Here is a 20,737-nt window from a genome sequence, read left to right as displayed (position 1 = left end):
TGCGGGAGAAGGTTTTACTAGGTCTTATTGATCTAGTTTATGTCAGCACAGAGGATCAGGTAGCTGACATATTCACGAAAGCATTGGGCGCAAAGAAGCTGTGCAAGTTCAGAGACCTGCTTGGTGTGCAGGAATTGGGATTGAGCTCGAGGGGGAGTGTTGAGATATCGAGCTCCACTCGCGATATGCCAGGGTGACCGTTGTGTATTTATGTCACCGACTTGTTAGCTGGAGATGCGGTTGGTACACCGCCCACGAATAATAGCTGGATGACAGCTATTCATATCTACTCTAGTTTGTGGCTCAGTTAGTATGCCACCTTAGTTAGTTGAGTTTGGTTTGAGACCCACATATAGGGTTCTTCTATTTTTTCCTTGTACCTGAGTTCTTTTGGCTTTCACAACTAAGAGGAAAACCGTTTTCAGCCTCCACCTTTGTGTGTATTCCCCCATTGTGATTATGAGAAAGCCTCAAGTGAGACTCCTTCCCTCTCTCCCACTATCTTAACACTTCCTTAATCTCAACTGCTACTTGAATAAATCAATCTCTCCAATAAGAATGATGTACATTTCCATGAGGTGAATTCCTAGACCTTGGAAAAGTTGACCTCCAAACTCTAAGTCTTGAGGTCTACTACTAGTCAAGGTATGTTTTAGACTGGTAAGTATCTTAATGTTGGTGTCTTCACTCCAAATAGTCATTTGCTCATTTTTCAAAGTCATGCAAGACCTTGGTCTTCCTTGACCATAGCTTCCAAGTAGAAGAGGATAAGTGTTTGCTTACATAGCTATTCAATGAGATTGCCTATGTACTATAGTCCATCAACACCAATGCATATTACTTTGAAAATTCTCTTGGGTCCGATTGTGGAAAAGATTTCAACTACTTCGCCCCCAAGTTTTCAAAGATTATCTTTACTTTTAAACCTCCACCTACATATTTATAGAGATGACTAGTATATCCTCATCTATTAGTGAGGCTTGGGTGATAAGCATAATGGCCAAACTATCAACCGTATTGGTTAGTTTTGGTTTCTCTGTTTCCTTTAAATTGTTCAACAAAAAAGTCTCAATAGTAGGAAGCAAGTTGTAGATTCTACACTCAATGCTTAGACTAACCTTTAGGCCTTTAAATCCATTCCCAGGCTTGCATTATACTTTATGTCCCCCATTCTTGAACTCTCCTTTACTAGTGGATGCTCCTATTTTCATATTATCTATAGGCATGACCGACTTGATGTTTGGGTGAGGATCTCTTGGTTTAATACGTCAGGTTCTACATTCCCCTTTTGGCTTGTCTCAGTAAATCCTTGGGCACTCCTTGGGCGATTCCACAAGTGGGGTTTTGTGTTTTAGTTCCTTGATGGTAGTTGAACCCATAGACCGAGGGGGTCCAATAGCAAGGAGAGAAATAGAAGAAGGGTGAAGTTCTTCATTCCTCCTCCACACTGTTCTTCACACCACTTCTTTTCCCTCTAAGTCACAGCTTTGATTTAACCACCACTCCTCTTGTAGATCCAAGTCCATAAGAGAATCAATGCATTAATGGCATTAGCGATTGCCTAGATTGGCTCTTTTTGCATGCCACTAGAGGACTTCTTGAGTTTATATCTCACATACAAATTCTTATACCTTATTTGATCTAATAAGCCTCTTCTCTATTTAAGTACCTTCTTGTGCTCTTATACGAGAAGCCTGTTTTCCAATGAAGTACCTGCTTTTTCTCTTACTCCATCCATTAATGTCATCAAAACAAGTTGGCATGATCTATATCCCAAATCACTAAGACCCTCAAATGTCACGTCACCTTGAACTCCGAAATAATTGCCATGAACACTAGAAATGTTTAGCCTAGGGAGTCTTGCCTATGACTCTAAGATTTCTTGCTCTATCCACTTGATTAGAACCAATGGGCAAGTGTTTGACTTTGTGGCTTCCAAATTCTTGGATGGAGTTACTAGCCTCAAATTTTTGCAGTTCAACTTCAAGAACCACTTGGACTTGTGGCCCTTTGATATTTCAATTCCTCATGGTCTAGTTTTTGAAGACCAAAACCCATGGTCATCTAGTAATATGGGCACTTAATATGCAAGTCATCTAGTACTCAAATTCTTAAGGCCCATAAGTTGACTTCGTGGTACGATAGGCCCATAGCTTGAATTATGAGGTTCTCATAAATGTAAAATTTAAATTCAAAATTTAAACTATTTGGGAAGTGATAGATGTGAAATCTAAAAGCCACATTATGGTTGGAAACAATGAACATGGAAAAGTGGAGTAGCTTTATGACTAATTCATAGTCTAATGTGTCAAAAGAAGCCTATATTTGATAGGGAAATAACAATTGAAAATCAACCTCTAGTGCTACAATTAACTATATATCAATAAAAGTAAATATAGAGATTAAAATTGAAGAGAAAGATCTAAAACATGAATAGACACAAGAGAAGATCCACACAAAAAACGAGAAAAAAGAATGCACAAGATCCAAGTGTTGAGAAAGTAGGGGAGAAAGTAGTGCAAATGATATGTTACTGTGCACTACTTTCTAATTATGAATAGGATGCATAATATACACATCTTTATCCCTTAGGGTTAGTGTTTGAGTTAGGGTTTGTCCCTATGCCTTATAGTCCTCCCTAGAATAGTGCAATTTTCACTATCCTTAGCATCCCCTCGTAAACTACAATGCATAAGTAGAGGGTGCATGCACAAGATATCTTTGTGAATTTTTTGATGTATATGACAACAAAAAAGCTAAAAAAAGAAAAAATTGAAAAGATAGTGAACCAGGCCTACATTAAGGACTTTTGCATGAATGAACTTCAATGTGTTTCATTCTAGAATAAAACACAAGGTTCTTTGCAAGTTTAATGCTGCTCATATTGTCAAAATAGAGCACTATAGAGTCTCCAAAAAGACTCAATCTCTGATAGAAACCTTCTGATCTGAAGTGCTTTACATGCAACATTGGTGAATCCTCTATACTTTGCTTCAATGGAAGACAAGGCCACTGTCGGTTGCTTCTTGGTTGCCATGAAAAAGTTAAAGAGCCAAGGTTGAGGCTATATCCACTTGTGAATGTTGTCATTTACACTACCTACCCAATTGGCATCAATTTATCCATGTAAGTGTACATTGATTGACTTGACATAATGCAATCCATAATCCATAATCTCATGTAGCCTACAAGCATTTAAGTACTCACTTTGCACAATGAGGTGAGTCTTCTTGAGATTTTGCATCAATTTATCCATGGAAGTGTACATTGAAAGACTTGACATAATGCAATCCATTATCCATAATCCACATTCTCATGTACCATCCATGCATTTAAGTACCCACTTTGCTACAATGAGGTGAGTCTTCTTGAGATTTTACACTAATTGAGTAAAGATGTTGGACCTAGTGATTGTCAAATAGATTAGGCTGCTAAGGAGTGTCCATACTGATGAGGATTTGGAGCTTCAGAATTGTCAAGGGTTGGCAATTTCATGTTGCCTTCCATAGGAGTTGGGAGTGGCTTGCAGTCGTGTAGATAAATTTGGTAAGTATTCTTTGTGTGTACTTGCCCTAAGAAAGCATGATGCATGTATCATCCCCCTATATTTCTATCCAAGTTATGTAACTTTAAGAGACAATATGTAGATTGTAATCAAAATGGAGAGCAATGTAGCTATATGATATATGGTTATTCTTGGGTTGCTTAAGAAAGCATTTCATGTAACACATCTAAGTCTTTTGTAATAGAACTCTCATGCTATTTATTAATGCATTGACATATCTTATCACTCTTCATGAGATTTGTTTATGAACTAATTGAAAACTTTTCTTAAGATTGAATTCTTTTTGCTTCACTTTTTTAAGGTCCATTCCATATGTTCCTTCATTAACGATTTAGCTCCATCAGTTTCACCACAACAAATCTAGAAAATGCATGATTTACAACTGTTTCAAAAACAATAGTTTGCTGCTTCCATTAAAATATTGGGCGTCTAGCATTTGTCCCTTAAAGGTCCCTTGAACCACTTTCTAGCATCCACTATCCACCATGTCATACTCGACAACATCACAAAACCCACCGCCAAAGATGCATAGTTGAACGTGTCCCATCCAATGGGATACTCAGTTGGTAGAAGGAATACTGAGCAAGTGTATAGTACAAACATGAGAGCTATTGCACATACCATACGACTAGCCCGTCCCAAGTGGAAGGGCCCAGGCTTAAAGGCACTTGTTGGGACAATCATGCGTGCAAGAAGAGGGACAGCATAGGCTCCCACCCAACCTATCCCGCAGGAAGAAGCCATGGCTGTGAACAACACATTCAACCTGAGGATTGGAACGCCCATCAAAATTGTGATTGACGTGCATGCCCACACGGCATTTGCTGGGACTTTGTATCGAGGATGCAACTTGCACCACGTTCTAGAAAAGGGTAAGCCCCCATCACGCGAGAAGGCATACACCTAGAAAACATCACAACATCACTCAATTCTGTGATCCAAAATATGCATTTTTTTTAAATTTTCATTGTGGGCTATATTTGCACTCACCATACGTGCAGCACATGTAGTTGTTGAGAGCCCACCAAAGAAGAAGGAGCCCCAGATGATAATAAGCATGAAAACTGCTCCTATCACATTATGATATCGCCCATGAAATGCATCAAATAAGATTTGAGCTGGTACATATCTTCCAGCAGTCTCATTGTTTGGATCATATAGGTAGCGTGGATCCTGAAAATTTTCAAGGTGCTCAAACTTTTGTAAGCTGTGAATGGTATTCATATTCAGAAATAGCACACACAAGCTTGTCTGTTAAAACATACTTTTAGTAAGGGCACTCCAATCAAAATGATCCATATCAAGCTTTTTGAAAATTATCCATATCAAGCTTTTTCTAACTTCGAAATCACTGGTATCTTATTTAGCTAATGTTTGTTGCATGCCCTAGCATTTGAATAAATATTTATAAGCACTGCCTACTTAGAGAGGCAGTACGATGGTGGAGGATTGAAACCGTTTTGTGAATTTCCACATGTAATTTTAAAACAAGGTGAATAAATTCATTAGGCCTGCCCGGTAATTGGGTATTGTAGTTCATCTCCTAAGTTGAATGCCAGAGCCAAAGAAAATGGAAGAATCTGGGCGAACAATGACGCACGACAAGTCACAAAGCAGGCTGAAGCTAAACACCACACAACAAGTTGCTGCAGCTAAATTGCACTTCAAGCAACTCTTCTTTCCTCCTTGCTTCTACCCTGCATATCAAGCTACAAAATCAAGGGCCAAGATGTGGAAGTCCACACATGGTGGGACTCGCTGGGTTTGATTCACAAGCAGAGAATAGTGCAGATGGGTGCGTACTGTCTCAATTATAGCTACTGGATAGAGTCGCAAGGCCTTCAGATTTGGAATATTAGAGGCAGAGTAGGACAAACACACCTGCACCTCTGCAGCATAAGAAGCTATACACTCCTCGAAATTTTGGGCCGGCCTTCCCAACCTCTAGAACGATATTGAAAGAACTTTTGTATCCAGACGTGTTTGTTGTTGACAAAGTCATGTTTCCTTATAAGAACTCCCATGATTTGCAGCTTACTGAACAATCCCTTCAAGCCGACAAATTTGTGGTGGCTGTGCTTCACGAGAGGCATTGTCGCACTTTTCCGCAAGGAGTATCACCTGCCTCCTAAAATTGCAGATTTTTTGTTGCGATCGATGGGAGTCCACCGGACATGTCGCCTGATTGACAAGAGTCCTGTGGTTTTATGGAAGGAACTTCTTTTGGAGCCAAGCCCAAATAAAGTCGCCTGGCTTCAGCCGTGTTTGTGAAGGCCCAGCCTGGCTTCGGCCTTTCCATTCAGCTAGCACCATAGGCTGATCTACTCACCTGCACGACATGTATAGCATGCTATATCATTACGCGAATATAAGTGATGAGCACAATTTTCATCCGCGGAAGTCCTCCCACCGCGAAGCTTCTTCTCTAACATGTTAAAGAATCAGAGCTGAAATGGTCACTTTCCATCTTTCGTGCATTCATTGGGTGATCGGCGCTGCAAGACAAGCTTTGGCTGTCTCTCGTGATACTTATGCCCACGCCCAGGAAGAAGCCATCCACAATGCTCAGGTCGTAGTTGTCTATCGGCTATGAGGGCATGCGCCATCGTCCGAGACCAAGAAGGGCCTTCCAAAAGGGAAGAGGAGAGGAAATAAATAGAATGAAACCCCTCGCGAGAGAGAAATCCTGCAGTGATTTTGGTGGATGACAAGACGCCGAATCAATATTCGTGCAAGAGAGGCCGCTGACACCGCTAAACTCGACGAATCACATCCTTGATTTTGACAAAACCCAAAAGTTTAAGTTAATTCTCTAATTTTCTCTTTCGCAACCAAACGACTACTAAGCCCTATCCCATTAGGGGCAGGCCAAAAATTTAATTTAGTTGAGTGCTATAAATTGCCATTTGTGGAGGTCATCCTAGCAAAATTGAAGCTTTCTCTTTTGCATCCAAAAGCACTTACCACTATAGTAGGAGGCAATGCGCACATGCAATTGCATACTCTTGTTTGAAGTTTGAGAAGTCAAAAGTGTCCTCCACTAGAACCTACCCTGGGCCTTACCCCAGGCGACCATCCTCCAGCTTTTCAATTTTCTTCGTATCAGCATGTTAGTTGCCCCTATATTTTCGGAGCATCACATTAGACATAGAGAGACCTTCCACACGACATATGGATGTGATGATTCCCATCGGGAGCATCAAAAAGTATGAGGCAAAGCTGGCTACCAATGGTCACATCATTTTCTTGCCAAAGGGATCCCTGATTGACTTCAGGCCAATATCGTTATGCTATGCATTTCAGAGGTTTGGCAGAGTTATTTGAGAACAAAGAGTAGGCACATCAGGTCATTTTGGACTCAGCATTTTCTAGGCCACAAGAGGCGAGTCTATTGCATAGAAGGTTCTTCTCAGGTCATCCTTCTCTCATTTAGTAATCCAAAACCTGGTCAACTAGGCCTTTTGGAGAGATACTCAACTAGCCACGTTAGTAAAATGACAATGTCAACTTTCAAGATACTTCTTCGCAAACATTTTGTATATGTAGCCAGCAGAAACACAAATGCATCTCAACTGACATGGCCCTTCGTCTGAACAGCAGACTAGCTCTTTGTCTGAACCATTAGGAGACCATCCAAACTATGTACTATTTATGATTCACAGCCGAAGGGTCCCTACACTATCTAGAGAGATGGACTAATAGATCAGAGCAATTAGAGAGAGGGCCCTCTCTCAGCAGTTGAAACTTGATTGTATAAACATCCAAAGCTTAAGGAGAGTTGCCTTTTGTATCAACAATGCCTACATTGCTTGATAGACTAGATTAGAAAGCATGCAGTTATCAAGTCTCTCTTTTTTAAACTCTCTTGTTTTGAGGCCCTCTTCATGAGACTTCTTCATTGTTTGTTGAAAGAGACGGCGTTGGAAGGAGTTTTTCAGCCTTGGGATCTGAGAAGCAGTCCAGTACCACCTGCACAGAGATGGAGGATGGAGCTTGAGAGCATGAATACAGCTAAAAGGCATGGAAGAAGAGGGCACTTGGGGGAGGTACCTGGCTTGCTCCAACGCGGCAAGCAACACCAGGCTGAGTTGTCAGGGTTGTATCCAAATTATATATCATTGAGATTTCAATAGATTACTTTGGGATGTGGTTCTCTTTCATTTTCCCTTATTATTTTGTGTGTAGATTTTTTGTCTTTAGAACAACAAAAAATCTAAATTTGTTTGATTGGACTTATTCTAGTCTTACAAAGGTATATACTTTGGGATGGTTCTTTGTACAAGAATTCTCAGTTGGACGTAAAATGAAGAGCGAAAGCCCTCCGTATATAATTATGGAGGCTTTCGATACTTGCTAAAGATTACTCTTGAATTAGTGACAAGGCTTTGACAAGTTCAAGTTGCTGATTAGTGGATGTGATCATGAGGCTTTTCCAAGCAAACCCGTTGTTGCATGATGCTGGAAAAGACCATGTCATGATCCTACAAAGTCTTAGAAGTGGAGAGGTGGGATTTGAGAGATCAAAGGAGGACGATCGTGCCAAGGGAAGACCACTGGGTAACTATAATATATCAAAGACAGCTTAAGGGATTCCTACCAACGGGTATCAATGTGGAGCAGCCACATACATCTCACAGTGAAGGGAACAGATGGTGCTGGTTTGATGACAGGTTGAAGCAGACCCAAGATCCGTGGTACTTTGCAAGGTTTGGTCTGTTCCTATCTTTTAAAGGGAATGACTAGATAAATTTGTTGATGCCTTGGGATTTTGAAGACTGCGGAGTGTTCATGACTACTAGTAATTGTACCGGATTTGTTTGTTCGTGAATGAATTATTGGAGGTGCAGGTTACAGGCCAAAGGATGAAGACATCCTCAACATGTTCTGCAAGGGAGCTGATGGAGCGGTTCCTCGATAGAGTGGATATCAGATCATAGTGTGTCTTGAACCCCCAAATCGACGTCTCGAGGATTCAACTAAAGCGAGAATGAATGGAAGAGGAGTAGGTGCTGAAGGAACGGAAGAACTAGTTGGAGTGAAGGACACAGCGAATTGGGAGGTGACCTCTTCCCGCAAATCAACATTGTCTTCAACATGCTGAATCCAAGGTAACCGTAGCCCTTGGCGACAAGGGTGAGACGACGAGGACTGCAACTGTCAGAAGATTTGGTAGGTGCGAAAAGTGTATCTGGAGATCGCATTCTAACTGATTCCATAAGAATCAACAACACGAGCATCACATCCTAGTTGATTCCATAAGGACCCGTGAAGGATTGTAAATGCAAGTGGGTAGTACCTACCACGTAGTGTCAAAACGTCATGTATATAAGGTTCTAGAGTCCTAGGAGTTAGGATTGTCTTGTTGCTAGAGCAGCTAGAGTGCAGCCAAGTGCCGGTTGTATCTTGACTGCCAATTTGGCTAAGTAATTGAAGAAGCTCAGTTCCAATTCGTTTTGTCTAACCTCACTGCTTTCATATTATTTCTAAGAGTGCTTCCCCTTGTTCCCCTATACTTCTTCCATACATCGCATTAGCTCGCACTCGTTTGTTGCGAAGCAAACCATCACCTCACAAACTGGAAATTGCAATCTACCCCGCATACTTTGTGAAAAAGCAAAGGGTGAAGCACAATGGGACCAACTAAAGCACTAGTACACACCACCATCATTCAGGCATGAACATTTTGCCGATCCTGCTGGGGATTAAGTGGCTTGCGGTAGAAAAGCAAGTGATGGAAAAAGTGTGAATCAACTCGCTAGTGAATGAGGAAACAATGGAGGCAAGGGTGCAAACCCAGCAAAGATATCAACAGTAAAGAGGACTAGATAGCCGGAATTCAAGCTCAGGCAAGGGGACTCTGAATGGTAACCAAATAAGAGACTCAAACTAAGGGAGTGAGCAGGCCGAGCAGTTTACCTTCTCCTTTAGTGCTAGCCTTCGTCATGGCTGAGTCTACCCTTCACTTTCAGAGTGCCGACAAAAACTTAGTACAAAGACTTTGTATAAATGGATGCTCAGGTATGTGTGGGGGTGTGGATGTATATGTGTGAGACCATATGTTTTTACTATGGTCTACACCCACTGTTGGGCACTGATGACATTAGTGGGGATGCCATAGTAGCTAGTCCCTGCTATGTGATGGAGTTTATGGTTTTCAACCTTATGAGTGACTATCATGAGATTGAAACTGCACTATGTTGTGTTTTTAGAGGATGAGTTTGGGCATGCTCCTGGATTTATCTAGATGCAGGCCGAGCAGTTCACAAGAGACGACACCGAACAATGGGATGACCAAGAGAGTAAAGAAGGAAGAATGGGACAACCAAGAGAGTCAAGGACCCCACCTCTAGCAAATTCAAGCGAGTTATGGGAAGAATGCAGAAGCAAATCCTCATAACTATCACAAGGATGAAGTTCAAAGTCCAATAGTACAAGCCACAATGGATATATTTGGGGCAACCCCACCATAAGTCTACCCAAAGATGCCGAAGTGACAAGAAGACCAAAGAAAATAATGAAATTCCAAAAATACATGGGACGAGAGGGAGAGAATTCCTAATCCCATGTACAGAGTTTCCTACAAACAATCATGATATTGCAAGTCAATACGGTGTACTTCCCCACCACATTCGTGGACAAAGCCATTGAATCCATCAGATGGTATGCTCAATACCCGAATAAGCACTTCGCCAATTGGGACAAGTTGACAGCTACCTTTTTTAAAAGGTTCCAACATGAACTCAGCAAGGAGGACATCATGTTGAAGCTCAACTAACTCAATCAATGGACGAGCAAATCCGTGAACAACTTTGCGATGCAAATGATGGTACTAACCAATCAACCAAACAACAAAAGACTAATCGGGATTGCAATCTTGGTTGTCAAGGGTTTAGAGATATGCAACATGGAGAGAACCTACCCATTAAAGACGTACGACAAATTGCTTCACAAAGGCTTTGCGCTCGATAACGAAGGTGGCAAACCCCAAGGAAAAAAGAAGGGCTATTGTGAGAAGTGGATAATGAAGAGGACAACGAACATGAATTGACGATTGAAAAAGACACCAAGTTTGAGAAAGAGGAGCTGAAAAAGCTTCTAAAGGAGATGGGAATCAGAGGTGCCCAACAAGGGCAAAGTATGGTGCCACAAATATGAGGCAAATGGCCATACGGTGAATGAGTGTCAGTTGGGTAAGTATTTCAACATTTGCAATTGCTTGGGCCACACAGCCAAAGAGTGTTGGTTCAACAAGCACATGAAACTTACCGACGTCCATCAAGTGGAGAGAGAGTCTAGAAGGCTCTACTACCAAGGGGAAAGACCGAAGAACATGCATATGACCATGAGATGTTGGCTATACTCCATACCATTGAAAAGTGGCATCATTATTTGTATGGCAGCCATTCAAGGTGAGGACTGACCATAGAACTCTCAAGTATTTTCTATTCCATACTAATCTCTCTCCCAAGCAAAGGAGGTGGCATTCTATCATTCAAAACTATGATTTTGGCATGGAATATAAAGCAGGGGAGGAGAACACTATGGCAGAGTCTCCATCTGGGATGTGGGCATGTACACTATGCTCTCCCTAAGATATACAAGGAGTGGATTCATGGAATCCAAGAGGAATATCTTTCAGCCCCTGAGGTTGCTGCCATCTTCCAGGACTTGCAAAACCCTTCTTGTGAAGACCATCCCAATCACAAGCTGTACATTGATGTGTTCCCACATTGATGAACAATTCTTGGGATTCAACAACCTCATTTGGAGCTCCAATGAAACCCTCTTCATGAGAGAGGTTTGGTTATACATGGACGGCAAATGCTCTCAAATACTTTTGGCCACTGTCATGTGCTTCACGTGATTAATCACTTGAGTACAGTTAAGAAATATGAATGATCTTACCACAGTCCCATAGCTGGGAAGGAGTCACGGCCTCCTACCAAGCCAGGATGCCAAGGTCTTCTGCCAGGTGATCTGGTCAAGCAACACTATCAAGACGAAATCAGCCATGTCATATGATTGTAACACAGATTCCATCATCACCCGCTAAACGCCGTAATCCAACTACCAGTCAGCAGGGAACGTGGGCAACACTAGAATTCGAGTCTTGTTCTCTACCATCTAGGACAAAGTCGCCATATCAGAGTGAAGAGAACGATGAATTGAAAGAGAAGGTGGATGGGATGGAAGGGATCTGAGGGTTGAAGCAAGGAGAAGGCGGAAGAAGAGGATGAAGGGGCTGACAGCCCAATGTACCTTCACACCTCGTTTTCCATCCCTTGGAAACACCTCCTGTCTGATCTGAAAACACCCTTCACAGTCACCACTCTGATACCATGTGAGAAGTGCAGCAGAAATGAGCGGGAGAGAGAGAGAGAGAGAGAGAGAGAGAGAGCATGCCTCACACACACACTGAGAAGGAGAGAAAGGAGAGAGAGGCACAGGAGAACTGCAAGTGATCTCTGGTGAAAACCCCGCTACATCTAGGGGAAAACCTCGGAAACAGCGGGCTGCTCGAGAGCTTGAAACACACAGCTCAACAACCAAGTGAGGGGGCACTAGGGAGTGGATGAACTGTTCCACTACCCTGCTCCTCAGGTGCACAACAGGAGAACTGCAAGTGATCTCTGGTGAAAACCCTGATACATCTAGGGGAAAACCTCGGAAACAGCGGGCTGCTCGAGAGCTTGGAACAGACAGCTCAAAAACCAAGTGAGGGAGCACTAGGGAGTGGATAAACTGCTCCACTACCCTGCTCCTCAGGTGCACAACAGGGCTGGCTCTGCTCCTCAGCCAGGCCCTCCAAGAGCCGATCTACTGCTCCAAACGATGGACAACAGGGCTGGCTCTGCTCCTCAGCCAGGCCCTCCAAGAGCCGATCTACTGCTCCAAACGATGGACAACAGGGCTGGCTCTGCTCCTCTGCCAGGCCCTCCAATGTGTGATGGAATGCTCAAGTGGGGGGGGCCTATAAATAGCCCCCAGCCCCCTAGTCGGCCAGCAGCCTACAGGGCCGACCCAACAGCCTCCTATAAAGGCTGTACAAGGCCCTAAAGTGGAGAACAGGGCCTTAGACAGCCCTTTATAAGAGGCTGGTGGTCGGCCCTCCAAGAGATGACCTACTGCTCCAAACGATGGACAACAGGGCTGGCTCTGCTCCTCTGCCAGGCCCTCCAATGTGTGATGGAATGCTCAAGTGGGTGGGGCCTATAAATAGCCCCCAGCCCCCTAGTCGGCCAGCAGCCTACAGGGCCGATGCAACAGTCTCCTATAAAGGGCTGTACAAGCCAATCAAGAGGGTACAAGTACTTATGAGCACTGCCTTAGATATCGATTCCGTATGGTTGTTGTGCACAAAGTTGGGTTATTTTGACTGGTGAGGCTTGTGCATGTCGATCTAATGCAGATTTCTTAATTGTGCTAGTAGTTGTCTCCATCGCAGCAATGATGGTCTAGGATAAAAATTATCATCCTCTCTACTCCAAAAGACATGAGTGGATGTTACTAACTTCATTTGAAAGAATGTGTAGCATTGTCCACCTTTAACAAAGAGATGTTGATTCATTCAAAGGTGACCTGTTCTTGTTGAGGAATGGCTTCATTGGTATTTGACCATTGGTCCAAGACTTGAGCTTGAGTAGCCAAGTGCCACTAAAAGGCTGGAGTAATCATGGTCACAACAATCACACTATTGGCTACCTGGTTACTGGACCCCTCTACGTTCCTTTTGAGACACTGACACCAATAATGACCTTTCTGACCACATCAATTACACGTACAGGATGCCTTGAGAGCTTCTTGTTTCTCAACTGTCAACTGCTTTCTTCCTCTTTGATCAGCTGTCAAAGCCTCAGGCTGATTGTCATAGGTACAATCGACGAAGTGCTCCTCCTAGTCAAGCACCATGGGGACCAATTCCTCCCGGGTCAACTTATTCACCCTACCACTGGTGATTAGGGATGAATAGAAGGCCCCATATTGAGAGGATAACTGGGACAGGAGAGTTATGGCCATGTCCGCTAATGAAATATGCTTCCCTACCTGGAGGATCTCCTGCTGAAGTTCTTGTAACTTGTTGATGTGTTCCCGCATTGATGAAGACTTCTTGGGATCCAACAACCTCATTTGGAGCTCCAGTGAAACCCTCTTCATCGGAGAGGTTTCGGTTATACATGGACGGCAAATGCTCCCATATATTTTTGGCCACTGTCATAAGCTGCACGTGATTAATCACTTGAGGAGTACAGTTAAGAAATATAAATGATCTTACCACGGTCCCATAGCTGGGACTGAGTCACGGCCTCCTGCCAAGCCAGGATGCCAAGGTCCTCTGCTAGGGGATCTGGTCAGGCAATACTATCAAGACGAAATCAGCCATGTCATATGACTATAACACAAATCCCATCATCACCTGCCAAACACCATAATTGCGCCCATCTAACTGCCAGTCAACTAGGAACGTGGACAACACTGGAATTCGAGTCTTGTTCTCTGCCATCTCGGACAAAGTCGCCATGTCGGAGTGAAGAGGACGATGAATTGAAAGAGAAGGTGGATGGGATGGAAGGGATCTGAGGGTTGAAGCAAGGAGAAGGCAGAAGAAGAGGATGAAGGGGCTGACATCCCAATGTACCTTCACACCTCGCTTTCCATCCCTTGGAAACACCTCCTCTCTGATCTAAAAACACCCTTCAAAGTCACCCCTTTGCTGGTCACCCGAACACTCTACTACTCCTCGAACACGCTCCTCCTCAAAGACACCTCCGAACATCACCCTAATCCTCCTCTCTGTGTGTTGGCTCAACACTCCCTCCGCCCCTCGGGTCATAAGCCAACTCCGGTTCTAATACCATGTGAGAAGTGTAGCAGAAATGAACGGGAGAGGGAGAGGGGGAGAGAGAGAGATAGCACACCTCACACACACACACTGAGACACACACACACTGAGAAGGAGAGAAAGGGGAGAGAGGCACAGGAGAACTGCAAGTGCTCTCTGGTGAAAACCCCGCTACATCTAGGGGAAAACCTTGGAAACAGCGTCCAAGAGACGATCTGCTGCTCCAAATGATGGACAACAGGGCTGGCTCTGCTCCTCTGCCAGGCCCTCCAATGTGTGATGGAATGCTCAAGTTTTGGGGGGGGGGGGGGGCTATAAATAGCCCCCAGCCGCCTAGTCGGCCAGCAGCCTACAGGGCTGACCCAACAGCCTACTATAAAGGGCTGTACAAGGCCCTAAAGTGTGGGCCTGCCAGCCGACCAGCAGGGTCCTAGGACCAACTGCCTCTAGCCCTACATAGGGAGCTGTACCAACCAACCACCCTCTGCCCTCCTGCTCATAAGGGACCTGCAACAGCCGACTCCCTAGGCGCCTCAATAGTGATTGCCACGCAGCAACAAAGCAGGCCTCAGGAAGGCCCTGAACAGCCTCCACATGGCCAGCACGCCCTCCCGCACTGAGCATCCTGCCAAACTCTACTCTACCCATGCCTCACAAGAGGGGCAGGCACACCCACAACATTGGCCCTCTCTCATCTACCTTGGCCTCACTCACTAGGCGGGCACACCCGCAACCAAGGCCCTCTCTCTAGGTGACATCAGTAGATGTTGACCTCCAACACAAGTATCCACGGCAGCCACTCTTGTTGCCATTTGGCAGGACATTATTTTTACCTTGCACACCATATGGGAGCGCCAGACTCCTAGTTCTAGAGTGACTGCTGAAAGGCAGGAGCATTTTTGCAAGGCTTGGCCCGCAAGCACATTTTATGTCATCACGGCAAGAGGCATTTCAATGGATGTATGGACCGCCACCTTGGTTGTTACAGAGATTCCCTAGGCAGTGAACCGGGTCTCCGGAAACAGGCTGGTTTTTTTCTGACTACCAAGTTTATTTTTTGTTTTGATTATTTTGTTTGTAAAGTTCACTTGCTAAGAACTCTGTTGCTGGCTCTTACGTGTTAGTCTTGCTTGTCAATACGCTGTTCTTGGCTCTGCCTTTAGAGCAAAATTTTTTAAAGTTTAAAAATTTAAATTCAAGTGCAGGCAAGGTTTAAGAGGGCAGACCTGGATGCTGAAAGTCAAAGCTAGAATAACACCCCAACCAAGAACTGAAACAATACCAAGGCTATAGAGAATGGCAATAGGGCCATTAATGTCTGCTCCTTTTGTCTCCTCTGTCAAATGTGCTACAGCATCATAACCAAATAATGAAAATTGGCTAACCAGGAGGGAAAGGATGATTGCATATGCTTTGCTGGGTACTGTTCCAAAATTTGGAAATTTCTGAAACTGTAGGAAGACAAAGGATGCTGTTTGGGTTCTTGGTGCCACAAATGGAAGGTATAGCACCATCAATATGCCTCCAATGACCTGTCAATAAGTATCGATGAAAGGGATGTCAACAAATACCACAAATTTTGTAGACATGAAAGCACTTCCTTACACTGATCATTTTTTTAAGGATAACACAATCATATCAACCTTTTTGAAGGTCAGAGACCCCCTACTAGATAATCACTGGGTATGTTACCTTGGGCATTAAATCCTTGTTTTTGGTTTTGGTTTTGTTTTGTTTTTTTTTGGGGGGGGGAGGAGGTTTACATCTAATCTTCTAATGTGCAAGTTCAAATTATAAGATTACCTCTAATCTTTCAAAATGTAAGCGTACAGTTTTAAGCTTGCTCCTGGATACAGACGCAATAAACTTATGTGCACAAGAAAGGACTCAAATCTAGAATGACCTACACCAACCGCACAAAGCGGACACCCAATGACTTGTCAATAAATGCTCAGCATTTACTATTTAAAAGAGCATTCCTACAGTTCTTGCTGCAAACTCCGGCAACTATACTAAGGTTTCATCGGTGGAACCATCAGTAAATATCTGCATTCCATTCAAAATATTGTCTGCTCACCAAAAAGTTACAATGGACTAAAGATGTTTAAGTGATTTACGCAAAAGAGAGGTTTGAAATGGAGGGGGGAGATTACAACCAACCTGAATCTATAAACAAAATAATTACAAACACTCGAAACCAACATTGTAAGAAAACAAGGTAAAAAGGTTTAGGAGAATGTGGATCAGGGGGAATAAGTTCCAGCTTGGTGAAACAGGATACCCCTTTCTTCCTTGGGGACCTTGGAAAATGCGCGTCGTGTTTTTCCAAAGTCAACAGAAGTGGCTGAAAATCGACTACCATAAATTGCTCGTCATGCTTGTGCTACTTGGAAATCAAGATGAGGTATCACTAAATTCGTTGCCAAATCTGGCTTTTTTGTTGTGGGCATATCTATGTGGCCAATTTGAGCTGTCTATTGACAATCTTGCTGCAAACAACCATCGTTGGTCACACTTTGACTTTCTAGTGACCTTGGTCATCTGAAATTGGGGCTTTTGTGTCCTTTTACTTGCTAGATTTGCCTGTCATTGGACACAGGCATTGTAGTCACATCTACAGGCATTTGCCATCATTCTTTGCTTGACATTTGTAGCCATTTGGAATTTATTTTTTGCAGGCAGCAAGTTCATTTGCAATGATATTGGGCAATTTCACTAATGCAAAGGCACTTTTTATCCATTTGTGGATTTTCCTTTGTTGCTTATTTGAAATGGCAACCAATGACTTGCTTGGGATGTTTTCAGGAAAGGACAAGCTTGATGGCACCAACTATCCTATGTGGTTGTATATGATTCACCACGTGTTGGTGGCCAAAAATTTGTGGAATATGTTTGCAAGAATTGATGTGAGACCCTTGTCACAGGCACTTGTGACCAGTGCACCCATTGCCATGGGTGGTGGTACCATCGTTAGCTCAAGATCATCTACCACAACTGCCGTAATGTCTCCTATTCAAGATCAAATCCGATGGGATGGAAGAGATGCACATGCACGTGCTTTGATTGCCTTGTCAATGAAGACACTCATATTTGGTATTGCAGATGGCAAAGGCTACGTGGGATCAATTGGCATATGTATATAAGATAACAATGAGGCCATAGCTGCCTTTTTGTGTTTGCTGGATGGTGTTAAGATGGAAGAAGGGGACAACACGGGTGCCTATTTGACCAAGATAAAGGACTACAAAGAGCAGCTTATTAATATTGATGAGATTGTGCCAGATCATCAAGTTGTCTCTTTTACACTTAGTGGACTTCCTAATTCTTATCAGGGCTTCGCTAGGACATTGAGGTTGGTGGGCAAGGGTAATCCCAACCAATATATTTTTTATGAGCTTGTCACATTGCTTTTGTAGGAGGCGCAGAGCCTGGCAAATCGGATTGCTTCCATGAATGTAGATCAAGCTTTTGTCACTGACCATAAAGTTAAAGGCAAGGGAAACAAGAATTCAAGCAAGCTTAAGAATAATGCTGGTACTTCATCTCCTTCTAGCAAGAGTGATCGAAAGAAGAAAAAGAGATGCAATTATTACAAGAATATTGCACATGGCATTTCAAAATGCAGAAAGATAGAAGAAGAAGCAGCAATCAAGACTTGCAGTTGGAGATGCTCCTATTGCATGTGAATACAATAATGAGTCAGCAAATTGTAGGCTATTCTATGGGCTAGCTGCTATCCATAGGTGCCACTCATTCCTTGGTATATGCCTTGTAGGCCTAGTTAGGGCAGTTAGGACACTTGGTACAGTCAACCCATGTAGCAGTTAGTATAGTTAGTACCGCTAGGACACCCTATCCTAGGGTTTCATCATATAGGGTGTACTTTGTACTCTTTTCATCATTGCAGCAGCTCATTTTTGTCTCCATTGCTTCATTTCTTGTGCTTCCATTGCTTGCCCTAGTCTACAGTGGTATCAGAGTAGGTTAAGGACCTTTCCCCTTAGCCATTTGCAGCCTCCCCAAGCTCTTGACGGCCTGTTCACTGATCGGCCCATTGTCTTGCTGGTCTGCTCATTTCCCTAGGCACCTTCCACATGTGTGAGCATTCAGGGCTTCTCCAAACAATTCTGTTGCGGGAAAACACTTTTCAGAGCTGCTGCTGCACAGCCGCCTGTTTCTAGTGCTCCATTGAGGTCATTTTCTGCACTTTAGTACATTTAAGAGCCTGTACAGAACTGTATGGACCACACGAGTGAGCTGTACGGCGTTTTTTTCGGGACTGTACGGAGCATTTATTGGAGTTCGGATCAGTTAGGAGCATCTCTCGTGACCTGTTTCTGCATTTTGAAGCCTCAGCTCAGCCAACTTGCTGATTTGGTGGCCTGCTGCTGCATTTTGGAGTGCCTACACCCACCAACTTGAGCTTTGGACTCTGGAGCCTGCTGCTACCATCCAGAGACCTCTCTTGCAGCCCCCTTGCTCACATTTGCTGGTTTTTCACCTCCGGCTGAGAGCTTTTTACCTCTGGTTGTTGCTGCACTCATTTCGAGGTCTTCTCCTACTTGTGGAAGTACATACTCTTGCTGTAGTTACATTTTCCAGCCTTCTCTTGGCACCCTTCATTGCCATTTGCTGTCCATTTCACCTCTCCTACAACCTGTGCTCGAGTTTGGAGCCATTTTCTTGCTGTAGTTTTGGTCTACATCACTTGGTAAGCTCCTACTACATTAATTTTCTTTGATTTCCAGTAAAACAGTCCTTTCTTTGCTTTATTGGCATTGTGGAAAGGCCCTGTGTTGCCGTGGAAGGCCTCGTTTTGCCTTTTGGGAGTCTTTTTGCAGCAGGTACACCCTGTGACAGCCACACATTTATGTGAAAAGCTTTGAAGCTTGTGCAATGAATTGCGTTTTGGATTTGGGAGATTGCACTCCTTGATCCCCTCACATCTCATCAAAGAGCCACTAGGTTACTTGGATATACGGAACCCGAGCATGTACTAGGAGTGCTAGCTCTAGGCACCTGACACTACTCTGTTATTTGGCTTTCACTACTTGATTCATTAGTTTTAGCACTTTTAACTTTTAAGCCTCAACAATGATCTTAGTGAACCCTTTGCTTCAGCCCTCAATCGCTTGTATGAGTTACCATTTGGGCGTGTACTTGGTCTCATAGGCCCGCTCGCGAGGCCTCTCGCAGATGTTAATACATCTCTCTCTCTCTCTCTCTCTCTCTCTCTCTCTCTCTCTCTCTCTCTTCCTTTGCCTTGCATTTCTACACTATGGCTGGCAATACCTTATGAGGCTTGGACAAGTCATAAGCCCAAGATTTCTCACATGAGGACTTTTGGTTGTGCTTGGCATATGTACATGTGCCTTTCCAAACACGAACAAAGTTGGATGATAAACCTGTCAAATGCATTTTTATTGGGTACAGCTCAGAAAGCAAGGGCTACAAGCTCTACCAGCTCTGCACGAGCAAGGTTTTTGTTAGTAGGGATGTTGTTTTCTATGAATATTCATCTATGCCTTTGCTGGACTGTTAAAAACAGCCCATTGTTGATGCCATAGATATCTTTGACAGCTTGATGCCTTTGTTTCCGTCAGACTCTCCTGATGATGCCACATTTGAGGTGACTCTTCCTGCTTCTAATGGTCATTTACAGCCACGAGTGCAGTCTGAAAATCAGCATGATTTACAGCATGATATGCCTCAAATTGATCAGGATGTTGTGCACAAGGCCATTGACCAAGAGAGAACTGAAATTCAGGAGCCCCCATTGGCTCCTTAACACTCTAAAAGACAGCAAACAAGATGCTCCTCTACCGTCCGATACTAGAGCAGCTATCAAGAAAGCACCTGCTAATTTGGTTGCTTCTGCATTGGTTGCTACAGCATGCAATGAAGAGCCGTTATGCCATAAGGATGCCTTTGAAATGAATGTTGGTTGCAGGCCATGCAAGCTGAATTGAATTCCTTCCATAAGAATAACACTTGGGAGTTGTGTGACTTGCCTCCTGGCAAGAATGCCATTGGGACTAAGTAGGTATACAAAATTAAACGGAATGCTGATGGTTCAATGGACCGTTACAAAGCCCGTCTTGTTGCTAAGGGCTATGCACAGCAACAAGGCATTGACTTTGATGAGCACAGGCCCCCCATTGTTATTCATCCACATCCACCAGTTTTTGATGGTGTGGGTGGCTTGCTTTTGAAGGCCGGTGACTACAGCCACTGCTCAGCTTGTGGCTTTCCTTTTGTACTCAGTCATTTGAGGTGTTTGGATTACAATGCGGTCACATGTACCACTTTATTTGCTTTGATCATGTAGCAAT

At 43.6% G+C, this 20,737-nt stretch overlaps 1 protein-coding gene and 1 long non-coding RNA gene across 3 annotated transcripts in view; one reads left to right on the top strand and one right to left on the bottom strand.

The window, feature by feature from the left end:
- Positions 1-3,947: 3,947 nt before the first annotated feature.
- Positions 3,948-20,737, bottom strand: part of LOC147890932 (amino-acid permease BAT1 homolog) — a 36,544-nt gene continuing 19,754 nt past the window's right edge. For both annotated transcript variants that reach the window (XM_087389481.1, XM_087389482.1), the window contains exons 5-7: positions 15,632-15,937; positions 4,556-4,738; positions 3,948-4,468 (exon numbers count right to left, since the gene is read on the bottom strand). In XM_087389481.1, the coding sequence (XP_087245607.1) occupies positions 3,995-4,468; positions 4,556-4,738; positions 15,632-15,937 (963 nt within the window). In that variant the 3' untranslated portion in view covers positions 3,948-3,994. The remainder of the gene's footprint in view (positions 4,469-4,555; positions 4,739-15,631; positions 15,938-20,737) is intronic.
- Positions 4,312-8,788, top strand: LOC147890933 (uncharacterized). Its single transcript, XR_015542592.1, has 3 exons — positions 4,312-4,437; positions 7,478-8,271; positions 8,413-8,788. It is a non-coding gene; the product is annotated as an uncharacterized LOC147890933 (long non-coding RNA).

The sequence above is a fragment of the Dipteris shenzhenensis genome, chromosome 18 (genome assembly GCF_047967505.1).
Source record: "Dipteris shenzhenensis isolate YYH24624 ecotype China chromosome 18, Dip_SZ_1.0, whole genome shotgun sequence".
Classification (NCBI taxonomy): Eukaryota; Viridiplantae; Streptophyta; class Polypodiopsida; order Gleicheniales; family Dipteridaceae; genus Dipteris; species Dipteris shenzhenensis.
This window is presented reverse-complemented; position numbering and strand designations above follow the sequence as displayed.